The sequence below is a fragment of the Agelaius tricolor genome, unplaced genomic scaffold, assembly GCF_023055355.1.
Source record: "Agelaius tricolor isolate 1412-34295 unplaced genomic scaffold, bAgeTri1.0.p SCAF_6, whole genome shotgun sequence".
Classification (NCBI taxonomy): Eukaryota; Metazoa; Chordata; class Aves; order Passeriformes; family Icteridae; genus Agelaius; species Agelaius tricolor.
In genome coordinates this window covers 8,549,042-8,569,857 of record NW_027269266.1, presented here as the reverse complement: position 1 = coordinate 8,569,857, position 20,816 = coordinate 8,549,042, and the positions used below count along the sequence as shown (strand labels likewise).

At 43.0% G+C, this 20,816-nt stretch overlaps 1 protein-coding gene across 1 annotated transcript in view; it reads left to right on the top strand.

The window, feature by feature from the left end:
• Positions 1–20,816, top strand: part of ADARB2 (adenosine deaminase RNA specific B2 (inactive)) — a 306,016-nt gene that overhangs the window by 259,452 nt on the left and 25,748 nt on the right. The window contains exons 5-6 of the mRNA XM_071428638.1: positions 2,798–2,966; positions 9,834–9,985. Of these exons, the coding sequence (XP_071284739.1) occupies positions 2,798–2,966; positions 9,834–9,985 (321 nt within the window). The remainder of the gene's footprint in view (positions 1–2,797; positions 2,967–9,833; positions 9,986–20,816) is intronic.

Sequence of the window (20,816 nt, the reverse complement as noted above, 5' to 3'; positions counted from 1 at the left end):
GAATAAATCCAGACCTTACAGAAAATCCTGAGTGAATTCATCAGCTTATCCTCATCTGAGAGGAAAAAAAGAGTTAAGTTTATTTGTGGATAAAATGATTGAAGAAATAAAAGACATCACACTGTGCACTGGGCTGACTGGGGGGTGAGGAAGGTGTAGATCCCAGAGAGCAGGAGGGCTTACCCAGGGGGTCTGCTCTGTATTTTCAGAGCCTGGTGCTTTGGCTATGAGGTGAAGGGGGAGAGGAGGAGGCACACCAGGGCTTTGCTAATGTTAGGAGAAGGAAGCAGTTGGTCTCTCTGCCCTGAGAAGGAGCATTGGCAGAGGTCCTCAGGGGCAGACAGAGAGGCTCACAGGTTTCTGTAGGAGGGAATTGCCTCCTGGTGTGCTCCTGCTGTGCTGAGGTAAATAAGGCACTATCTATGGTAGTAAACAAATAAAATAGAACAGAAAAATAACTGATTCTCTTCATGGGCCTTCCAACCAAGGAAAATATTACATACTGTTGAGGGAAATATACACTGCTTTTTGAGATGCTGAGTGGGACTCAAACACCTCAGTGGCTGGCAGTGGACCATGAAGTATTTGATGTTAGTCCATGTGAAAGACACTGTTAACTAGATGGACATGTCACAATCTAAGATACCTATTATTTTTCTCATGAAAGCAGTGACCCTAAAGCAAAGCAGATTTAATGTACAGACTATAAGCACATTTCTTTGTAGGGAATGAGTAATTTTTCCACCTCATTATTACTTTTTACCTAGTAATAAACTTGGAATAAACACAAAGGCTTTTTCCCCTCTCCATTTCTCCCATGTGTCTCCATCTTCACTTCTTGGGTTTTCAAGATTTCCAGCTCTTTTTTTTTTCTCCTTAATAAATACTCTAAAACACTTTTTTAGGGCCACATCTACAGTAACAAATAGAGATTAAGCTCTCAGCACAGGCATACAGTGATGTGTACTTTGTCACTAGTACCTGTAACAACTTCTCTATGAAACTCTCACAGCCAGGGGCTCAGATGGGATTAACTGAATTTTCACAATATTTACCTCTCTCCTACAAATGCCACAATGCTGCAATGCCACATTACTACTAAACTTTTTGGATTACTGATGTAGCTTTTATATCGATATAGGCATGAAATAATTTTGATATCATTTGCAATTATATTCATTAAGCATAGCTACAGTGCTACAGCATATGATCCACTACTAGTCCCAGTGCTGTGTGGAGATTATGAAAGTTGTTAATGGCATTTACTGACTGGGAAATCATTGGCAGCACCAATCCTTTGTTTAAAATATTATTTCCTTCTCCATTCAACTCTTTTGTCATTTAACACCAATAGATTTTATAAGGGAACAGGGCCCCAAACGTGCCATGCCAATAAAATCTCTGCAGTTTTTCAATTTTTCTGCTATTCAATAGACCTCATAAGAGGAAAAAAAAATATTTTTGCTGACTCTATAAAGCTACTCCTAAAGCTTTCCTAAAGCTAAAGTAATACCATAGATTCAGCATTATCATAGCCCACAGGAAGATTGTTTCCATTCCTCCTATGGGTATTTGCAGTCTCAGACCTGTCTTCATTTGACTTGTCACATTTTGAGGTCTTGATTCAGTTACCTAAACATGGGTGTGTGTTTTCACTGTGCCTCTTTTTTCTGTGTGAGATGCATGGGGAGTGTGCAGAACCTCCTGGGCTTCCCAGACTGCAGCCAGATGTTAGGCAGGACATCAAGGGCATCTCAGGTGACACTACCTGGGCACAGCCACACCAACACCAGCACTCTGAGCTGCTGTGCTGTCCTGTGCAGGTGTTTGCCCACACACAGCCATTGTGTCAAACACAGCCCTACACTCAGAGGCTACTTTGTCCCTTCTAGAGGAAGCACCTATCAGGCAAAAAGTTCTTTTTCCCAAGAGCTGCTCCCTTGTTCTTTGGTATTCAGTGAGATGAGTCCAGAGATGTGTTTCTCAAGAGATCATTTTGGGCTCAGTTAATTCTAAATTCTACTTTGAAATTGTCCACAGGGCTGAATGAGCTATGTTTTAGAGTAAAACCCAGGTCCTGCTGAAGTCTCTAAGCATTTTGCAACTGTCTTCAAATAAATTAGGATTTATTCCTAGAAAGTGTCTATCTGGATCATGTAAGGGACATCTTTCAATTGCCATCACCATTATGTAGAGAGGCAACAGATGAACAAAGCTGGTCTCAATGATTAAATGCTCCATCCCAGAGACCAGACTGAAAAGAGCACTGATGTAGTTGCTCCTGGAGAAGCTAAAAGGAAACGGAACTAAAAGTCAAATCTGTCAGGGTATTTTCTTCATGATTTTTAAAGAGCGGCCCCAGAAGCATCACTTCCATTTTTTTACTACTTAAAATGCAACAGCAATGAAACCTAACATTACAGGGAGTATGTGCTCCCACCAGAAAATTCTTCAACAGCTCATAAAAACCTGGCCATTTATCAGCACTGCAGGAGATCTTTATTACCTCCCTACAGCATATGCTCTGCTATGATGTAGTTATTGATTTAACAAGTAAACTTCATGGTGAGCTTTTATCTTGGAATTAGCAGCAAGACTGAAATGTAGACCCTATTATTCTAATAACACAGAGATGTGAGATTCCTGCATATTCCAAAGGCCATATCATCACCTTAACAAGCATCCCATTAGGGCTATCTGGCTGCCACATCAAAGTGTGTGCTGAGAGGACTTTAACAATCATGGTATCATACTCACCCCCAGCAATTTCACAGCACTTTTGTTTTTCTTCCTACAGGTTTGGACATCAGGCAAGCTCAGGTTATTGTGCTGTCATCGGGTACCAAATGTATAAATGGGGAATACATAAATGACCAAGGGCTTGCGGTCAACGACTGCCATGCAGAAATTGTGGCAAGAAGGGCATTTGTTCACTTCCTCTACTCACAGCTGGAGCTACACTTAAGGTAACTGAATTCTGTTGATTTTTGGGGGCTGTTATACGGCCTTCAGTGGGACAGATCTATCTTCCAGACAACTGATCTATTTGTTTCTTTATGTCATTTTTTCTGAGTGTTTAGGTGATGAAGGAACAATACACTGCACACAAAAACTTGAGAGTTAGGTAGTCTAAAGTGTTGGGTCATGAGCTGCTTTACTTCAGCTGATTCTCTTTCAGCAGCGATTAGATATGACTCATAAAGCTGGGCTTTATGAAGCCTGATGATTTGGTACAAATCTTTACGTGCAGGCTTATTAGCATCATTCACTGACCAGAGACTCAAAGGGAGTCGTTTTGCTTAATGCAGCCATTTTCCTGTCTTCCTTGCTGCTGCTGAAAGATCTCAAAGAAGTGATTTATTGATCATTAATGTCTTCATTGACTCACTAGAGAACCAATGAGTGTTAACAGCACAGCAAACTTTGTGCCAAAGTGTAAGATGCTTATCACTTACTCCTTCTTTATGATGTTTTAAAATGTTATAGCATGTAGAATCATTACAGTGGAATTACTGTTCTTGTCTTCAGCCAAATCCACCTTGTTACCATTTAAATGGCTAATGGGTCATACACTGCCTGGAGGATGGTAATATGTGGGATACCTCACCTCAGAATTCTGTCTTTTCTCTGATCCTGTCTATCAACAATCTGGAAGAGGTTATGTAGTGCTTGGTTATAAGCTTTGCAGAAGACACCAAAATGTGGGAAGGACCAGTGACTATGCTTGAGGGCTGGTCTGTCATCCCAGCAGGCTGGAGGGCTGGACCAGCAGGAAGTTTGACAGAAAACTTAGCAAGGACAAATGCCAAGTCCCACACCAAGGAGGAAAGAATGAACTTCCTCCTTTCCATCAAGACGAAAGAAATCCAGGCTGGAGAGCAGCTCTGCTGAAAAGGGACAGGGCTTGTAGACAGACAGGAACCAGGACATTAGCCAGTGGTGTGCCTAACAGCAGGGAGGTCAGCAGGATCCTGGGACGTATGAAGAGTCTGCCAAGGGATGTGAGCATCCACCACTAATCAGCACTCATTACAGCCCATCTACAGTGCTATGTGCAGTTTTGGGTGCCCCAAAGGAAGGACACCAATCATCTGACACAGATTCAGCAGCGCCTGCCCAGAGTCTCAGGGGCCAGAGCACCTGGGCTGTGTGGAGGTGCTGACAGATGTAGACCTGGTCAGCCTGCAGGTGGGATGGCAGAGCCAGCAAAGCAAGCCAGCAGCACAGTGGGGCTGACACCTTTACCCAGGTGTGCACAGGGAAGGTGGCAGACAAGAGGCACATGCTGAAACAATAGAAGCTCAGTCTGAGTATCAGGACTGATTTTCCCCATGGGGATAGGCTAGCAGTGGGACAGATCACTCAGAAGGGTTGTGCAGTCTCTCTCCTGTCTGAGACATTTTCAAAATCTGGGTGCATAGAACCTTGAGCAATCTGTCAAACAACTTTGAGAAGGAGGTTGGGATAGAGATTTAAGGTCCTTACCAGCCTGAATTATCCTATGATGTGAAAACTAAGCAGAAGTGAGGCTGAGGTGACATTTATTATATGGAAGGAACCAAGAAATTAAGGAAAACAAACAAAAACCTCTTACTTTATAGGTCATTCTTCTGCCCTCCATTCTTGAGTGCATATTCATATGACTTTTTCTGAAGGCCATTAAACTCAGTGCAAAAACTTCCTTTGACTTCAGAAGGTTTTGTATCATGTCACAGACGCAAGGGTTAATCTAAGCAGGATTGTGTGGTCTTGTAAGCACCTGTGATACTGTTGCACCTAAGCATCAATAACAGAATAATGGCTATTTTAACTTCAGGCTGGAGCTGAAGACAAGAGAGTATATTGAGTACATGGGTTTGGCTAACAAAGGGGGACAAGAGCATTGAAGGGTTTAATCAAAAACAATATTCTCTCAATTTCATTCTGAACTGCTTTCAAGTTTACATTAAATTATTATGTTTTCAGCAGTGTAGCAGCCCTGGTACTTGCTTTGTGCTATGGTCTCTTGGGAAACAAGTGCTAACACTGTATCTTAAACTATTGTATTGATCCACCTCCCTAACATGTTCAGTCATATTATTACTTTATTTGGATCAATGTTAACAGCCTTTTGTTAACAGAATCCTCAGTGAAGCACAAGCTCTGTTCACAGTAACTTCAAATCACTCTCAGTTCAGCCAAGACCAGGCACCCCCGCTTGCCTGACCAGCACACACCATAAAAATCTCAACCAAAATTGTCAAGGCTAAGCACCTTTGAATGACAGAGCTGGAGTTACTGTCAAATCAGATTCTGCTTCCTTAAAGTCCATGGAGAAGCAAAACTGTGTGTTGTGATATATTCTCCAATTTTAATATTTATTGCTACTCACAGTTTTCTGCCATCATCAGGAGCTTTGTCCTGTGGTGAGAAAATTGGAGGGTTCAAAATTAAATAAAAAATGCATTTTCTGCACATTGAAATCATATTTACTCCTTTTTCTCTAGAAAAAGAGAGATCTTTTTACAGAGAAAACACATGATGCTGCCACATACTATAAGGACAGAGCTTTTAGGACTGACATGGTAACTCAGCTCCACTGTGAATACATGGACACCATCTCCTCAGGCTTGGGAGAAACACAAAGCTATTGTCATGCATTTGCATTAACCTAGCCCAAATTAAACTCCTCTCCTAGGCCAGGAAACTGTTGTACAAAGTAATAAATGAACTGAAACCAAAAAGATGGTTTTCTTTTGAGACCATCATTCTTGACTCAAAGAACTTAAATTTTCCATCATTCAGTATGGAAGAGGCAAGTTTGTTCTGTAGAGAGTATTTCCTATTTTCCACATACCTTCCTCCCACCAAGACTACATGCTGAGTGTGGTCACTGCAGCTGGATTGCAAACTTCAGGAACTTTCAGTGCAAGAAATATTTTTCTGTATGATGCTGTCTTTGAAAAGGAAACCCTTGTCCAGAATTTACAAATACTACCACTGACCTCAGTGAAAGCAAAACACACACTTGGCTGAGTGTAGCATGAAGGCTTCTAAGAGCAAGGGCAAGCAGGTTGGAGAAAGCAAGAGCCAGGATATAAAATTAAAGACCAGGAGACAGAGATTCACTGAACTGAATTTACCTCTTGGCAGTCAAATGTTGCCCAGGTCCCCAAGGCTCTTTGATCACCAGTGCAGAGAGATGGGCACCTCTGAGGTGGAGCTCAGCAGACCTGTTCATGTGTCTCTTGGGGGTGAGATGAACTGCCACCTACTGGGGCAATTTATTTTCCATTTCTCTAAAAAGAGAATACAGCAACTTCTTCACAAATTTAAGCTGCAGGACAATTCCATCCACAAGCCAATGCTGCAGCAATATGGAAATTAGTTCTTTTCCCCTTCTCTTCTTTTTGCTAAATGTTAGAGGTGCAACTTTCCTGACTTTTCTTGGAAAAGAGTTCCAGAAATGGAACTTTATCCTCTCTAAGAAGCAAGAGTGACAAATACTTCAAAAGGAAACTTTCTTTCAACAATTCATTGTCTAGAGCTTGAGTTAAATAAAAGCTAAAAGCACAACTAAAACCTGTCAGCTTCTAACCAGTGTGATTAAAACCCTTAGCCCTCCCAGATTTCATTTTTATGACAACCATAATCCTCCAGTTCTCCAGACTTTCACGAAAAAGATGAGAAGGAAGACGAAAATTTTCTGATGTACAAAAGAAGGACAAGAAAGACCTTTTGAGAAGCTTTTTCTAAGAATCACCATCAAAAAGCACACAAATTCGATAGTCTGATTCTCTTGCAATGGTGATAGGAAAATCTTTTTCAGTGGTATTATTTATATCAACTGGCCAATAGGGAAGACAAGAAAATACAATTATTCTTTTTTAAAGAAAAACAAAATTAATAGAGTATCCTTAAAATAAATCAACACCTTAGTAGGCTTGCTGCTTTAGTGCACCCTTCAGATGCTAGGGAGATGATTTTACCAGAAGGTAAGCTCTTTCAGGAAATCAGATGAAAACCACTGCTTATTTTATACATAAAAGCAAGAAATAGTCTTAATCCAGTCCAGTCAAGTTACTTTTTCAAGGAAAATCAGCTGCTTGTAACACATCTACTAAGCCTGCTGGTTGTTTCTCTAGGGTGCTCTTTTGTAGTATGTAGTACTAGAAATTTCCTGTAAATACATTTACAGGCTAAAAAACTGCTCCTCTGCTTGTCAGGCTTTGTTTCACCAAAATGCTTCATATATATTAAACCATAAGCATGTGCTAAAGTATCTTCTTCAAGTCAGCTCAAAACATGGGCATGTGTTGTGCTGAATAATGAACTTAAGCAAATGATTAGAATTTAGCACGTTCTTAAATGTTCCACTTGAATGACACTCAAATCCTAACTCCCACAGAAATGTGTAACAGGCAAAGTTTTAGGGATGAATTCTGCTCTTTTAGCCACTGCCAGTACACAGAAATGACACTTTAATGCCACCCCCTGAATGAATGGGATCTGCAGGCTCACTGTGGACTCCTCTCTCCATTGATTTGTACAGGTTGTGTATGGCTGTGCAAAGGATGTTGTAAAGAAGAGCTGCTGCTGCAAAGTCATCTTCCCTCTCACAGTTCACCTGTCCCAGAGACAAGGCACACGGTACTGCTGCTGGAGTAGAGGTGACTTTGCAGAGGTGCATCTCATGATTTACCTGGACCACTTTTAGCAGATCCCTGGGTCCCCCTGGGTTTTGAGATACACCAAACATCCCATGCACAATAATCTTTACTAAGCCATGGCAGATGATGTTGTAACCCAGACTCTTTCCCAACAGTACTCTCTGAGTTTTGTTATGAATCCTGTTCAGCCACAATGCAGGAATGAACCTCATGTTTGAGTTCAGTTCCTAAAAAACCATCCCAAAGGCAGGTCAGGACCCTATGTGATATGAAGAACCTCAGCCTGCTGGAGGAGAGAATCAAGCTGCCTTGCCCTCCAGCCCTGCCAACTATTTTTAGAGCAGCTGTCTATCATCCAACCTGGCAGCCACACTGGCCACAGACCCTTGTTGGTGCTCATGAAGAGGTAAGAGAGCAAGGTTAATCATTGGAAAACAATGACCAGTGAAAACAGGATGGAAGCTGAACTCCTGAAATCCAGCCCAAAGCATGACTGCTCCAACCCTACATAGCAACTGTCTCCAAGTACTGTAAGCTGCCCCCCCCTCACACTCTAGTGAGATTTAATGTAATAATAGCAGGCATTTGGACTGCACAGCTTTGTATTCTCCCAGCTGATTTTGCAGTGAATTATTTAGAACTACCTGCAATTGCTCTGAAGTCCAAGCAGCAGGACTTGCAGAGATTTTATTATTTCAGAGGCTTGTATCAGGGCGATAATATAATTAGTGCAGTTGGGAAGTTCCACCACAGCCAGCAGAAAATGAAGGAGCAGCATGTGGCAGCCCCAGCTCGGCAGCCAGTGTGACTCCCTGTCCCTGACAGGCGAGCTAATGTGCCTGTAAATTCCTCCTGACAGCAAACGCATCCTGGCATCAAGAAATGACAAAACACCCAAACCATGGAAGAGTGACAGCCAAACAGCTTCAATAGCACAGAGGCTGCTCTGGGAGAAAACAGGCAGAGGCAGCTTGGATGAAAGCCAAGGACTCGCTCAAAGGCTGAGTAAAAAGCGCTCCTGTTTGCACTATCAGGAGGCAGAGAGACAGGCAGAAATCGCCTTGGTTAATGGGCTGTCCTGTAGTGAATTAAACGGGTGGGATTCTGCCTTATAAACAGCATCCCAGGAAAAATCATTACCTGCAGGTGCTGTTCTGTTCAGAGATACTCCTCCAAAAAGACCCTTGAGTTTTTGAAGGAAGGACCAGGCCATCAGAGGGAAAGGACTCTCATCATAATTTCAGCAATCACATTTTCACCTTCAAAATTATAATCGTGACCATCGCCCAAACACACGTGTTAGAGGCAGCTGTCTGTCAGAGAAATCACCCATATCTTCCCAAATGTAACTCCTGGGAGGAGCTACACAGCAGCAGAGCCTTAATGCTGTGCTGTTGCTGCAAATGGCAGCACTGGGAGGGTTTGGCCTCCCGGGCAGCTGTTGCTAATGGAATATGTGCACTGCATCCCCATCTAGCTGCTGAACCACTGCAAAGATAAAAGCTTCATCTCAATAAGTATCTTTTTCAACTCAGCTGAGAAAAGCCTGTACAACTTTTGTCCATCCTTCTTAAGATGGCTTCTGATTTCCAAAAGTGCCAAGTGACCAAGAGGCCCCTGCTGACCTATGTGGAACACTTGTAGGTGGCTGTGGTTGAATGGGGGAGAAGAGCAACACCTGGGGAGCAGGGGCGACTGGCAGTGGTGGGTGCTTTGTTAGAGGCCCTTTTCAGTGGAGCATATGAACACATAGCTGTGGTGATTGATGTTAATGGGATTCAAACATGTGTCTAGGAATTGTGATCAGCAGAGCTGATGTGTTCACATGAGAGCCCAAGAGAACTCATTTTTTCACGCACCAGAACCACTTTAAAATCAGCGTTTTTGTGCATCTGTGCATGTAAGGAAGGAGAGTTACCCTTCAAAAATCCACATTTTATCATTAGAACATATCTTAGGTAAGCAAGCCAAAAGCCCTTTGGCAGCTTTGACCTCCTTCACACATTTCTTCACCTGGAGAAGCTCACTGTTTTTCTTTTGCTGTCACTAGGCAAAATATATGATGCCGGGTGCTAATAAAAACAAACAAACAAGCAGAGGGAGAAAAGGAGAGAGAGAGAGAGCACAGAAATGTTTCTGATTTGGCATGTAACAAATGACCTGGAACCTCTTTTGTGATCATAGCAAACGGCGAGAAGACTGGGAGCAATCAATCTTCGTGCGGTTAAAAGAGGGAGGCTACAGGCTGCGGGAGAACATCCTGTTCCACCTGTACGTCAGCACTTCGCCCTGCGGAGACGCGCGCCTTAACTCCCCCTACGAAATCACAACCGACTGTAAGAGAACAATCTTCCCTCTCCTTTTCCTCCTTTCTGTGCCTTCTGTCTTCTTTTTTTTTCTTGTTGTTCTTTTTTTTTTTTTTTTTTAAAGATCCTTCTTGCTCTCTTTCTTTGCTGGCAGAAAGTGTTTCGCTTGAGAGCGAAAACACTACAGGCTTTAGAGAGTGTCTGTCTGTCTGTCTGTGCAACTGGTGCTCGGTCCTGTGTGCTGGGGGAAAATCAGAGCTGGACAAGGCAGCTCTGCACACCTGGGGTTCTCTGGCTCTGCTGGGGAATACATCCCTGCATTTCATGCTTGATACAAACAACCCTGAAAGTAAATGGTGTTTTGGAAAGCACCCCCATGATCAAAAAGATCCTTGAAGCCACAGCCAGAGGCTGGACCAGAGGATCAAGGCTCTAACTGGAGATGCACAGACTCTTCTCAGGGTTCACAGCCCATACATATAGAGATTGAGGGGTTGCATTTTCACAGGCTGCAGCAGCTTGAGTCTGAAGTAGAGCACTGATATGATACAATATTTGATACAGCACATCTGTAGTGTTGATTGTTCATCAGACTCTCTCCAAATATCGCCTGCACTTGCAGCAAATAATGGCAAGACCCTCATGTAAGAGATCCTTCCAAAGCCATCCTGCCTATATCAAATACACTGCATGGTCACTGCATGGCAGGTGGGTTTGTTGGAGTCCACCAGGTCAGCCTTAGAATCCCTGCAACCATACCTATGGCATTCAAGCAAACACATGATTTTCCAGGGATTTCTTCTCTAGATGTGAACCTGAAAATGAGATTAACAAATCAGGTCTTGAGCCAGTGTGTGCCACCAACAGGCCTGCAGAGCTTGTTGTCCATGATGACAAATCCCAACTCCACCATGACCCTGCACTCTCACCTTACCACTCCCAAACATGCCTGTCCCTGCCATGGCAGGGGCATGTCCTTGTTGCTTTCTCCTTGCACCAGCTTTGTCCCTGCCTAGCCACATGGAATGCCCCCAGCCAGGGACAGGGGACCCCAGAGATCTGTGGCTTGTCATCACATGCCTGTCACCCCATGATCCAATGCACAGGGCACTCTCTTATCTCTGCCCAGCTACTGCTCCTCATACCTGTGTTTTACAGTGCTGCAAAGCCCATAGTGCTGGCTGCCAAATGTGCACATAGTGAGAAATGGTCCTTGCCTTGACTACCTTGAATGTGAGGCAGGCAAGACAAAAGAATGGATGGAGGAGGAATCATAGACATGGAAATGTAAAATTAATCACCCAGGGTCACACAACGACCTCACTTCCTCACAGGCAAATCCATCAGATGGTAGTTGCCTTCCTTTGTGATTTCTTATTTGTATAAGTTATTTATCAATGATTGGGTATTATTCTGCCCAGACTAGAATTTCTTTTCACATGTGAAAGAGCAGCTTGCTGGGGCAAGAAAGCAGAATGCACCTATTCAGGAAAGAAATGTGGTCCTTGCCTGATGTGATTTCTGCATTGTGTCAGCAGGGTTCATAAAATGAACAAAAGCAAGTAAATGCTTAAAACTCAAAATCAAATCAACCAGTTCCTGATGAATTAACAAAATGAAAAGACATAGCATCATCTTAAATCAAAATTAAAAATAAAAAGGGAGTGCTTATGAATATCAGAAAACAATAGTGATCTTTGGCCTCCCACTGTATAGCTGTATCAAGAGATATTTTAAAAGGTTTTATGTTTGGTTAAAGGCACACATATTTTCCAGAATGCAGGTTTCCTGGGGCACCCCTTAGCTGACACCACAATTGGAAGCACCAAAATCTGTAACTATTTTTAAAATGTGGTCCATTGTCAAGAGCAACCAGGGGCTGTCCAGGCTGGATTCTGCTCTTGTTGGCATGAGGAAGTCAGTGCTTTGGGCAGCTGACAGCCCATGCTGCCTGATTATATGCAGCTGAACCCAGCCCTGGAGGTGAACCCTGCTTGGCTCATGGATTTCTTCACAGACCAGATAAATCTCCCAGCTAATGAGGGAATGCTTCTGTAGATAACAAGATACACAAGGAGCTGTGTTTAAAAACATATAATCACACAGTGCATGACACAGACAGTAAATTTGTAGATAATCATGAAAATAATTTTCCTGTTGGCTATTACACCAATTATTTTTCCAAGCAGGAGCTGAGGCAGAAAGGTCTGTGTGGTTTAGCCAAGGTTACACAGTGACTCAGTAGCAGGACCTGAAGAGATGCTACACCCGGCTCATAATTCACTCCTTTAAACAGATCCCTCTACCTTTGTCCTGTGCTCTTAAAATAATTTAGCACTGTGTAGAAAGCCAAGTTGCCAAAAGCTGTCCTTCAGAGAGATAAGCATTTCTGCTCAGCTCTCATTATCCCAGAGACATCTGGGAAGATAAGTATTTTATAATGTTTATCATTCACATCTTCTCTTTCTTCTTTTTTTTTTCTAAAGAAATAACCTTTCTTTCATCCTGTAATGACAAGAAACTCCAGATGAATGTTGTTTAATTTCTTAAACAACAAAGAGACCTCTCCTAGAGCTAGCACAAGCCATCAAACATTACTGATTATTCTCTAAAGATGCATTAACATTTAAAAACGTTGTCTCACCATGTGGTTCCTGGTTTTGAGAAGGAATATGATAAGCCTTTATCAATATAGGGAGTGAGTAAAATCCACTTCTCAAATCTCCTTCCAAAAATTTCCTATTATCCACCGTGTCTTTCCAGCACCCTCAGGGAGGCCTCACATTTCCTTCTTATGAGCTTTGTTCTGGTAAGGGAGGACGTAAGCTGGCATGCTTTGAAACCCAGTTTACTTCTTAGTGGATAGAGCAGAGTACCAAGTTTGTGGCATGTGTGGAAGTCTGAGAGCTGCAATGCAGAGGAGAGGCGCAGGCAGCACACACCCATGCCAGCCTCAGGCAGGAAAGTGAGGTTAGGGACAAGGACATAAAACCATACTTTAATTTGAAGAAATGCCCTTCTTGAATCAGAGGTAAGCTGACTTGTTTGTTGATAACATCCTCAGGCAGCTCTAAAAGAGAGACTAAATCAGTTGGACCAGGCTGGTTTGAGCAGGGAGGGGTTTTCTAACCCTTTTTTGGTGCCTGTAGGTCAGGAGGTTGGATGAGCTTACAGGAAATGAAGTCAGAGCTTTGGGAGAAGGTACAGTCTGAGAGAGCAGGGGAAGAGGCTGAGAGCAGGACAGGAGACCAGCCAGGGTCAGTGGTGTTGCAGGAATTTGAGACTGGGAAATGCCACAGGGGTTTCAGATGCTTTTTATGGGTTTGTCCTGGTTCATTCTCTCCAGTATCCTTCTCAAGACCCTTTCCATCATTTTCCAAGGTCAGCCTCAAGGTTGTAGCACAGCTCTATGACAAAAAGGCAGCATGTTCCTGGTGTCCTCACAACTTTCATTGCTCCTTCACATATGCAGCTTCTTCCCCTCCTTCAGTTCAGTGCTGCAGGTCAGGGAGCCTGGGACTTCTCCCTTTCTGGTGCCTCCTCCCTTCATGTGCATCTCAGCCAGGTGTGCCTGCATTTCTGAGCTCTCCCAATGGCAGTACCACAGCATCAGTCACCGTGGGTTTCCTGAGGGGCCTAAGGCAGCTGCTCTTTCCATTATGGCACACACACTCCTGCTCATGAGTGGAGCCCTGGGGGCAGCTCACCCTGTAGCATTTGTTGCAGATTTTGCACTTTCTCCTAAATGTAGGGCAAACCACAGAATGATCAAGCCCTTGATTTGCTACAGAACCATCCTAGCTAATTTAGTGCTTCTTGACTCATTGGCTTTTTTTTTTTTTAATCTCTTGAAAAGCAAAATTAATTGCTTGAAAATTTGAGCTAAAAAGAATTCTCTACTTCCCCCACTCCTCCTTCCCTGGCAGTATTTTACTTCATTGTCCATCTTTTTTCAAGAGATGTGCTCTCTATGTTTTTCACTACATGGATCACCAAAGAGACAAACAGAATCTGCCCCAGGGCTTGTCTCAGTTCCTCTCCCCTGGGCTGCTTTTCTATCTCTTGCTAACATGCTGTATTGCCTTGTGCCATTGACTCCCTGATAGCCCAGCTCCTGTTTTATCCCACACTTCCTTTAGGTCTGAAACACACCATTGCATCTGCTCCACATGGGGTTTTTCTCCTGCTTGTCTATTAACCTACAGCTGTGCTGAAGCTCTCATGCACACACATTTGACAGAACTCTCATCTAAGCAGGACCCGTTTGTGACCACGTGAGCCACATCATTGCCTTGGTAGGTGATGTGATGAGGAGAAGATGTGCACTGCAGTTTTCAGAGAGTTGGGGAACTGAAGAGTACCCAGGAAGACACATTTGTGCTCTCTACTCAAGTGTGCTTTCACTGGGCAGACCTGTGCTTTCCCTGCTTGTGATTCTGGCTGCTGGATTTTGCATTCCATTCTCAGAAAAAAATGCTCTGTTCACCCCCAGGTCCAGGGCTGCTGTGAAGGGTGCCCTGCTCACTGCAGTAACTCAGCATTCCCTGGTCAGATGGGGCTGACCCAGGTTTTGTCATCCCCAAACCAGACCCCTGAAAGTCATATCCTGAGCAGGCTGGCTGGAGGAGGCCAGATTCACACAGAGACCCTCTAAGGAGTCTGATGATCTCCTAAAACTGTCATGAGAGTCCCAGTCCCAGAAGTCAATATTCAGTGTCCTTCAGGAGTTATAGGATGGAAATACAATGAGGATGCTTATGGCAGTCACTGGGCTAGAGCCACTCCCCAAACCATTGGGTTTGGTGAACATTTCTGGATGGGCAAGGGGGGAAGAAATCTCTGCCTTCCTTTTGCCAATCCCATGTTTGGTTAAATGAACAAATTCTGTTCTTGTAAATAGATGGTAAAAGGGGAAAACACTTCAAGAAGGACCATCTAAGTAACTCAGTGATCTGAAAAGAAATCAGACATCTGGAACTACAAGAAAATTCAGGTTCTAACAAAGTGATAAACTTGCCCATTACAAAAGTTGAGGATAACCATAGGTCACCCCCTGGACTTGGGCACTATTTTTTGTTTCCATTACACAAATGCTCCCAGGTATCACATCTGTCTGTCACAGCTGCTGGCCTGATGCAGCTTGGGAAACCATCTTGGAAATTCCTAGCTATTTGGTGCATGGAGCAGCTTCCTCCTGGGTTGTAAAGTTGATTTTATGCTGATGAATGGCCCATCTGTGGAACTGGGATGAAGGTGCATTATTTTCCTATTTTTCATATGACTGAGCAGAACAATACCTTGGGGGGATCTCAGAAAAAAATTATCATAGAGAACCATGCCCAGAAGTAACAGGAAACTAAAAAAATGCACACACCACTGTAGGCTGTAGTGCTGAATACTGCCTCAGGAGAAATAATCCCAGCACTGGAGGAATTATTGTGGTCAGCCCAGATTGCTTTGTCATATAAAGGATGCTGCAGAAATTGCAGATACAGCAAGAGGCTCTTGCATTACTTTACAGGCTAGGGAATTAGCATTAAAGAAGGTGGAAGGAAATTGTCCTTTCACTTCATTAAGACTGGACTGGGTCTTATCCAAAAGGTTTGGGTTCAGGTGTGAGCACAGCACCCTTTGTCAGGCTCCTTTGAGGTCACATTCCATGGAAGCAATGGCCCCTCCTGCTTGTGCCACTGACCCAGCCTCAATTTACCAAAGTAAATAGAAGAAATGCAGCAACTTTCTACAGCTGACTAGAGCTGGGCTGTCAAGGAGCTTGTGTCCCTGCTCAGAACTGTTAGCAGGCACTAGGTTTATATATAATTGCCTGTTTTCTAACTTGAGCTTCCCAGGCTGCTGAAATGCTGTTTCAGTGTGACTGCTTTCACTCAAATTAGCTTGGCAGGGACAGCATGGCCACAGGACAGTTCCCTCTGGTTAATTCTCTCCTTCACTGACACACCTCAGCCATGGCTGGAGCAGAGGTGGAGTGTGCTCCTGGTCAGGATGGGCAGGATGACAGCAGAGCCCACCCAGCTGTGGTGGTCCTGTGTCCCCACAAGTACTGCAGGTCTGATTTAGCTCAGGGCTCTTCAGGTGTGGAAGTGGTGCTGTGTGTAGTTCAAAGATTTCTTTCCAGCATCTAAAATAAATCCATGCTGGCACTGTGGGGGAGCTTTCATCTTCTGGGGAAGGTGGGCAAAGGGATTTCAGGAGAAGAAAGTGTGGCTGAGAGGAATCAGTGGGACCCTGGGACAGGATGGGAAAGTTTGAGAGAGAGTGGGTCTGTGATGTTCAGCTGTGATGGGGAAGTGGGCGAGAGACAGCAGCATAAAGCCTGGGAGGGGTGGGGAAACTCTCAGGATGAGTGAAGCCCCTCTGCCTCTTCCAATGCTCAGCACCCACACAGGACCTGCAGGCACTGGCTGGAGCCATCTCCAGTGCTGCAAGAAGCTTTTCCTCCCCCAGCCTCGCCTACTCACTCTCTGCTCATCCAAGGCTTCAGAGGAGGAAAAGAATGGAAAAGGGTGGAAAGACTCCTGTAAGGGGTATTAGAATGGAGACAGTGACTGGCCCAAGCCCTTTGCTGTGAACCCTGAGCCCTTCTGAAGCCACCTGAGGAAAAAGCTGAAGCAGCAGCAGCAGTAGCTGTTGCATCTTGATGCTCAGATGGGCCCATTGCTCAGACAGAGCATCAGTGCCAGAGGGTCTGCAAATACATGGTTCACATGTTCTGGAAATCCCATCACTTTTGGTGACCCAGAGGAGAGGTCTGATGCCTTACATGAGCTGTCATGCTAAACCTTTTGCCAATCCCAGAGGTCAGTTCTAGCCCCTAAACCTGCCAGAGAAACTAGTGGTGTCCAGGCTTAGGAGAGCTGTGAAAGCACTCATAGTTTTATTGTTGGTATTTTCATGCTGGAGCCAAGAATGCACTTTGGAAAGAGGCTTTCATTTCACTACACTGAAGTCCTGAAGCTTTCAGTACAATTAATCAAGCTGTACAAGTTTGCTGTTGCTTTATATTCCATTATTAATCTCCACCAGGCTGGGTAGTTAGGTTCTTAGTGGAGTTTTGCTAAAGCTGACTGGTGAATTACAGCTTCAATTCATGGGCAGATTTTAGGTCTCAAAGAACTGACTGGCTGGAAAAAAAAAAATCTAAACCTTTCAGGCAAAACTTAAAAGAAAATAATTGTGTGAAACTATGACCACATCTTATACTTTTCATATCTCCTGGTCATCAGTAACAAGAGGTAGGAAAACCCTATTTCATTTCCTCCCATGCTCAGTTCAGGGTAAGCTTTTTCACTCAAGGCCACCTAGAATCAAATAAAAACTTGAATCTGTGTCTCTCAAGTCCTGGATCAGTGAATTCCCTCTCAGCTGAGCTAGACAGCTCCCTTTTTAAACTCTCTGTTTTAAAACTTTGTCAGAACTGACACATCATGAGAAAACTCTTTGCCTTTGACAATGCATTGAAAATGTCCCAATTCCTTCTCCTTGTGATATTCTTGGCTGCTTTTGCTTATTTGAGTTTTGTTGTTTCAGGGGGAGTTTAAAGTAGAAAATAAGATTTTTAGAAGTATGTGTCAGTGCAGTGTGTGTCTATCCAGGAAAAGAGACAGAATATGCTGAAAACTATGGATTGCTCAGAGCCAGCATTGGCCACAGCTTTGAAAAGCTTTCATGTACAGCAAAATGTGTTTGTTAAGATTCAGGAAAACAGGTTTCCAGCTATAATCAGATTCTAATTTTAACAGAATGCTGGAATTGCCAGAGGGCATTGCACTGTATTTATTGATTCTGCTTTGTTATGGCTTTTGCTGCTTTGTAAAACACTGCATTTGGATGCAATGTTCAGATGTGATAAAAAGGCTACGTTAATCAGCAAAAGACCATGCCTGAGAAGTTTTCAGACCAGCAGTAGAAAATTCCACCAAGGAAAGCTCCTTGTGCCCAGATTTGTCCAGCCCAAGGAATGGTGGTGTCTCCAAAGCCCTCTGCAGCAGGAAGAAGAGACCACGTGCTCCTGGACATCCCCCATTCCACCCCAACACCCCATAGCCTACTGCACATATGCACCTAAGTGAGGCACAGATTTTTTGAGTGGAAAATATCAAACCATAGTTGGGAAAAATCTCTGTGGGTGAAAACTACACCCACTCAGGTTTAATTTAGTCTAATTTGCCCTTCCACTGAGTGGCAATTACAGACTCTAAAGCTGAGTTTTAGAAAGCTTATCAGGCAGCTCCAGGTCCAGTTAAGATCTTTGTGGGACTTCTGGACATCCTTAGACTTCTGGGAGTTTCTTAGAGTCAGTAGAGAAATCTGAAGAATTCTATGTGAGTAGCAAACAATTAAATTCTTACCATGGTCCTGCAAGCTGCCTTCTCTAGCCAGACTGGGGCAAATCACCTCGCTCTGGTAATTTCTGTTTCTGTACTTGTAAAATTGGAATAAAAGGGATCCAGCAATCACAGCTCTGAGAAAGGGTAGTTAGTGCTGAGAGTAGAATACTAAAATGGAAAACATTGCATGTTCTGTGCACTGCTGTAAAATTATTCAGAGTAATTTAACAACTTTAATCCATGGATTTTTAAGGCCGACAGGAACTTTCTGGTGATCAAGAATTAATTTCTTCATCCAAAGACCACAGGACTCCAGAGCTCCAGAAGCTGAATTGGAATATATCTGGTGGTGCATCAGGAACCACAGCCTCTCTAGAATTTTACCAACCACAGTGTGGTTGAAAATCTGTCACCATATCAACAGATTGTTCTTGTTTCTGCCTCATGGGGTTCATTTTCTGTTTTCATATTTTGCTGACTTCTCCCACAACATTTTCCTTAAATCATCCTTGAAGATTTCAATTTCCAAACTGCAACAGAATCCCAAAGCCATATGACTAACAGCATGTTTTGTTGATAAAAGAAAGAGGGTTATGATGAATAACACATTCTCTTTATGTTTGTGTAAACTTCTTGATTAAAATATGTCAGGAGAGAGAATTGTCACCAAATAGGCAATTCCAGTGATGTTGATACATTTTTCGCATAAAGTATATTTAAAAGATAAAGCCTAACTTTAAGAGAAAACATTTCTCATTAACAAAAAAGTGAAAGATACAATGATGCACAGCTTAGGACATGGCTGAATAGCTGCTTCCCCCTGATCTCACCCTGCACTGGCTTTGATCAGCTGCTGGGCTGGGCACAAGCAGCATCTCTGCCCACTGCCAAAGCTGAGCTGTGCCTTGCTGGAGACCCTCCTGTGTCCCTCTCTGCTTGGTGGAGGCTTCAGGGGCAGAAGTCCTCCTCAGAGAGTTCACATTCTCTCTCTCCTCTCCACAGAGGAGGAGGAGTTCCTCCTCTGCCAGATCTCTAGACTTTGCTCTGTGGGAGCAGCTGCACTTTCAAAGCCACGGCGGGACATGTCTGATTTTAGACAAGAGGAGCAATTAGTAATTAAAAATAATAATCTTGAAGTGTTTGAGTTGTATTTTCCTTGATTGCCACATGCACAGAATCTCAATCCCTCTGATAAATCTTGTACTTTTGGCTTCAACATACTAATGCTCTCCTACTCCAGAGCAGGCTGGAGTCCACAGCCTGGGTTTGTAGGTGGCACAAAGAATTTCCCTGACACCTGACCCAGTACTGCTCATTCCTCCTTGCCTGGAACAGTCATTTATAACTCTCAGAGGAAGCTGTGCATGACGTTGCTGCCAGCAAATTGTTTTAAAGTGAATTTTAACTAGTTACTCATATTTTGATCCCAGGCATTCCTCGAAGAGAGACATTAGAGAAAACTTGTTTGTAGGCTTTGAGCTATTTCTCTCAGATTTTTTTCCTCTCAGGGTATTAAAGCCTGCTGAGAGTCCAGGCTCACTTAGAAGTTAGTCTGATGGTAAAATGGATTTCATGTGTTAGAGTTTCATACTCTGCTCTAGCATAGGTTCAATGAAGGTATTTTGGCACTTCTCCCTAGGATGAGCTTTCAATACATTTCATATTAACCTACAAAAATAATAAAAACTCATTTTAAAAGTGCTATGTTATCTGAACATATTAAATTATTTCCCTCAGTAACCATATGTGGAGGCATTTTGATGGACCAAAATGAAAAGTATTCATTAAAACATTCACTGATAAACTTTAATATGCTGGAAAACCATTCTCACACCCTTCCTACAGTTACTGTCTCTAACATTACAATTCAATCAAAGAATAATAAATTAATAGCTACTTAAAGCAGATAAAGAAAAATAATTCAGTCATTTCCTTTCTGTTCTTCTGGATTCAAACTTCAAGTTTTCTCTTCACTGCTTCTTCTAGATTAAATGCCACATATTGATAATCTATGGATAGGCAAACTGACTTTGCTATCACACCTTGTCAGTATATCACTAGAAATAATTGGCAGATGAAAAATTGTGGAAGTAGAAAGAGTGAAAATTGTTATTTGAAGGTTAGTGAAAAGAAGAAATACTAATATGCAAAAGAGAGCATCATTTATCAGGTCATGGATTCTGTCAGATTAGGGACTACAGTCCAAAGACAGTATTTCAGCCAAGAAAGAGGAAGGAAGAAGGGAAAAGGTAAAGAAGTTCAATCTCCAATGTTAATCTCAGTTCCAAAAACTACAGGTGTCCCAGGTTTGTAACATTACCGTATAAATTACATATTCATATTTTTATTTGTATATAGGGCTTAATGATACTGTCCAGACCATAGCTCTGAACTGAAATCTGCTACATGGCTCTAGGAGCAAGCAAATCTCTCCTGGGACTGCCTTCATATGCAATGTCCTTCATGGTCTATATTTAAAAGTCATGTCTTGACTTTTAGATTCATCTCAATAT